General features: G+C 39.6%; 2 protein-coding genes across 2 annotated transcripts in view; both read left to right on the forward strand.

Annotated features, from left to right (window-relative positions):
* The window catches only part of LOC144432765 (uncharacterized), a 7,639-nt gene extending 7,311 nt beyond the window's left edge, over positions 1-328 (forward strand). The window contains exon 7 of the mRNA XM_078121043.1: positions 1-328. This exon is cut by the window's left edge and continues 642 nt beyond it. The gene's annotated coding sequence lies outside the window, so the exon portion shown is untranslated.
* A 1,330-nt stretch (positions 329-1,658) lies between these two features.
* Positions 1,659-2,500, forward strand: part of LOC144433211 (lambda-crystallin-like) — a 5,782-nt gene continuing 4,940 nt past the window's right edge. Inside the window, exon 1 of the mRNA XM_078121520.1 lies at positions 1,659-1,717. Within this exon, the coding sequence (XP_077977646.1) occupies positions 1,659-1,717 (59 nt within the window). The remainder of the gene's footprint in view (positions 1,718-2,500) is intronic.

Below are 2,500 nucleotides of genomic sequence, written 5' to 3' on the forward strand. Positions count from 1 at the left end.
CACCTGAGATCAGCACAGGTTAGAAAAACTCTGGTCTTTGTTTATCTGACTGCCTTTCCCTTTCATTCTTGTTTCCCTCTCATGCCTCACATCATTTCTCTCTCCCTTCTAGCTTTCCCAGTTTCCTTCACATCCCTTCCCTGTTGCTCTCTTGCTTTCCCTCTCTTCCTTGCAGTGTTCTCCCTCATACCTCCCTGTTCTTTTCCCATCTTTTACATATTCTCTCATTCTTTGTTGCCCACCTTTCCCTCTCCCACTTTCTTTCCCTCGCATCACTCTTGTTCACATCCTCATCTGTTTGTTTCTCTCTCTCTCTCTCTCTCTCTCTCTCTCTCTCTCTCTCTCTCTCTCTCTCTCTCTCTCTCTCTCTCTCTCTCTCTCTCTCTCTCAGCCATGTTATAGAATATGCTACCTTACAGTGTAATAATTCATTTAAAACTGACGATACGATGTCAGTCTGCACAGAATGAAAAGACAACAGTTATTACAGCTGTACTTTGGAATCTGTCATTGTATATATTCTAGACTTGAAAAGAAAATCACCGAAAGAGATAAGTCAAATAATAATTTATACTCGACTAAGTGAGGATTGCCAATGTAATGAATTGTTTGCCTGTAAATGAAGTCAACTTGTGTGAGAATAATAAAATTGATTACATTGTAATTATTGTTTGATTTTGTAAATTGTGTGAATGTTTAGCTGCATGTAAGAATACTTTGATAGTGAGTTAAAAGTATGTGAGTCAATTAATATGTTTGCTGTATTTTGTGGTTGTGTTTGTCAGTGATGAATGTTGTCATGTTTTCAACAAGACCCACAAACGTCCCCCATTTTCATGATATCTTAATTTTAGAAAAAATTACAGAATTTCCATCTTTTACCCCATTTTTGCCCTTCCCAAAGTCTTGAGATAAAAGACAACAAATTCAAGTCAGCCACGACTGGTTGTGATGGTATGAATAGGGGATGCTAGTGATGTCGTCAGTGTGACGTTATCTTGGCAAAGCCATGATAGACAGTATATTTTTAAGTTGCTATTAGACCTACGGACGGGTCAGGTCAGTTCAGGTCAGGTCAGGTCAGGTCAGGTCAGGGTAGGTCAGGTCACTCTATAAATCAGTGTCTAGCGTGTGTACGCAGTACTTTTGTCAATGGACACACGTATAGTACTCTCGATTGCAATTCATTGAGATGTAGGGTAAAGGTCACGTCAAGGTAATATGAGGTCAAACACACAGATCGTTCAGCCACCATAGGGATACTGGCCTACGTACTACTATTGTCTCTGCCTGTTTACATCGCATTGTTTTGTGGTTGTTTCACTAACCACATAGAGGCAAAATTATCACAGAAAACGAAGTAAACAGGTTAATACTGTCTCGAATTTAAATGTATCAGGTGTCAGGTGATCTTGAAGACATGTGAGCTTATGACGGTTCTTATAAGCTTAGGTGGCGGTCCAGTTTTCAATTTATTCACTGTCTATGTTTGGGTTCAAACACTTACATATCCTAAAAGCTTATCACGTGATATTTATCTGACCTTTCATCAGACTGGTTTATTTAATTTCATACAACCACTCAATTGTAAACTAATAATAAGTTAGTTGGAGGTGACATAAATTCCGTTTGTTGAGCTCTCCTAAATCAAGTAAAACATGGCGACATATGAAGGCAGATTAGTTCGATGTCCGGGAAAAGTCGCTATCGTCGGCTGGTAAGTTACTAGTAGTATATAATCGTCATGAGTCCCCTGCTTTCACACTGGGTTGTCGGGAAGACGTTCTATCATTCTCTCTTTCCTTCCCTATGATACTCCGGAGGGACAACATTAGACTCGAGTCCAGACGTCGGACCCGACGTACGCGTACGTACTGCCTGCAGGACTAGTAGGTTTCGTACACACGTTTAACTAGAGTACTCCAGGAGAGTGACTTAATTGGTTTTGATCAGGATAGAGAAAAATATCTTTATATTTTTGTTTTGTGATATTTTTCTCGTTTTTTGCTTTGGTACTAGATGTCCACGAGGGTGGGGGCGGCATGCATGTTAGCCTTGCCAGCACATGTATTTCTGTCGAATAGATTTTGTGACACAAAGGAATCCTTGACCTCTAGGCCACTCTCTGGTATTTAAACGGTTACACGACACACGTCACTGCGGTTTCTGACAGTTTCATGGTTTAGATGACAGACTGTCTCGTTTACCAAATCTGCAGAGTGCATGCCGTTTACCCAACGTTAAACGGTTGCTTGAATTATATATGATGAATAATCACACTTTATCAGCATGATAGTAGAGGGGACTTGGGTGTGATTGACTATGCTTATGAACAACAACGTTATCCAAGTAAACAAATAATTGAAGATGTCGGAATTCGACAGTGTGACTATTTGTTTGTTTGTTTGTTTGTTTGTCTGTTTGTTTGTTTGTTTGTTTGTTTGTTTGTCTGTTTGTTTGCTTGCTTGCTTGTTTGTTTCTTTGCTTGCTTGTTTCTTTG

This window comes from Glandiceps talaboti, chromosome 3 (assembly GCF_964340395.1).
Source record: "Glandiceps talaboti chromosome 3, keGlaTala1.1, whole genome shotgun sequence".
Classification (NCBI taxonomy): Eukaryota; Metazoa; Hemichordata; class Enteropneusta; family Spengelidae; genus Glandiceps; species Glandiceps talaboti.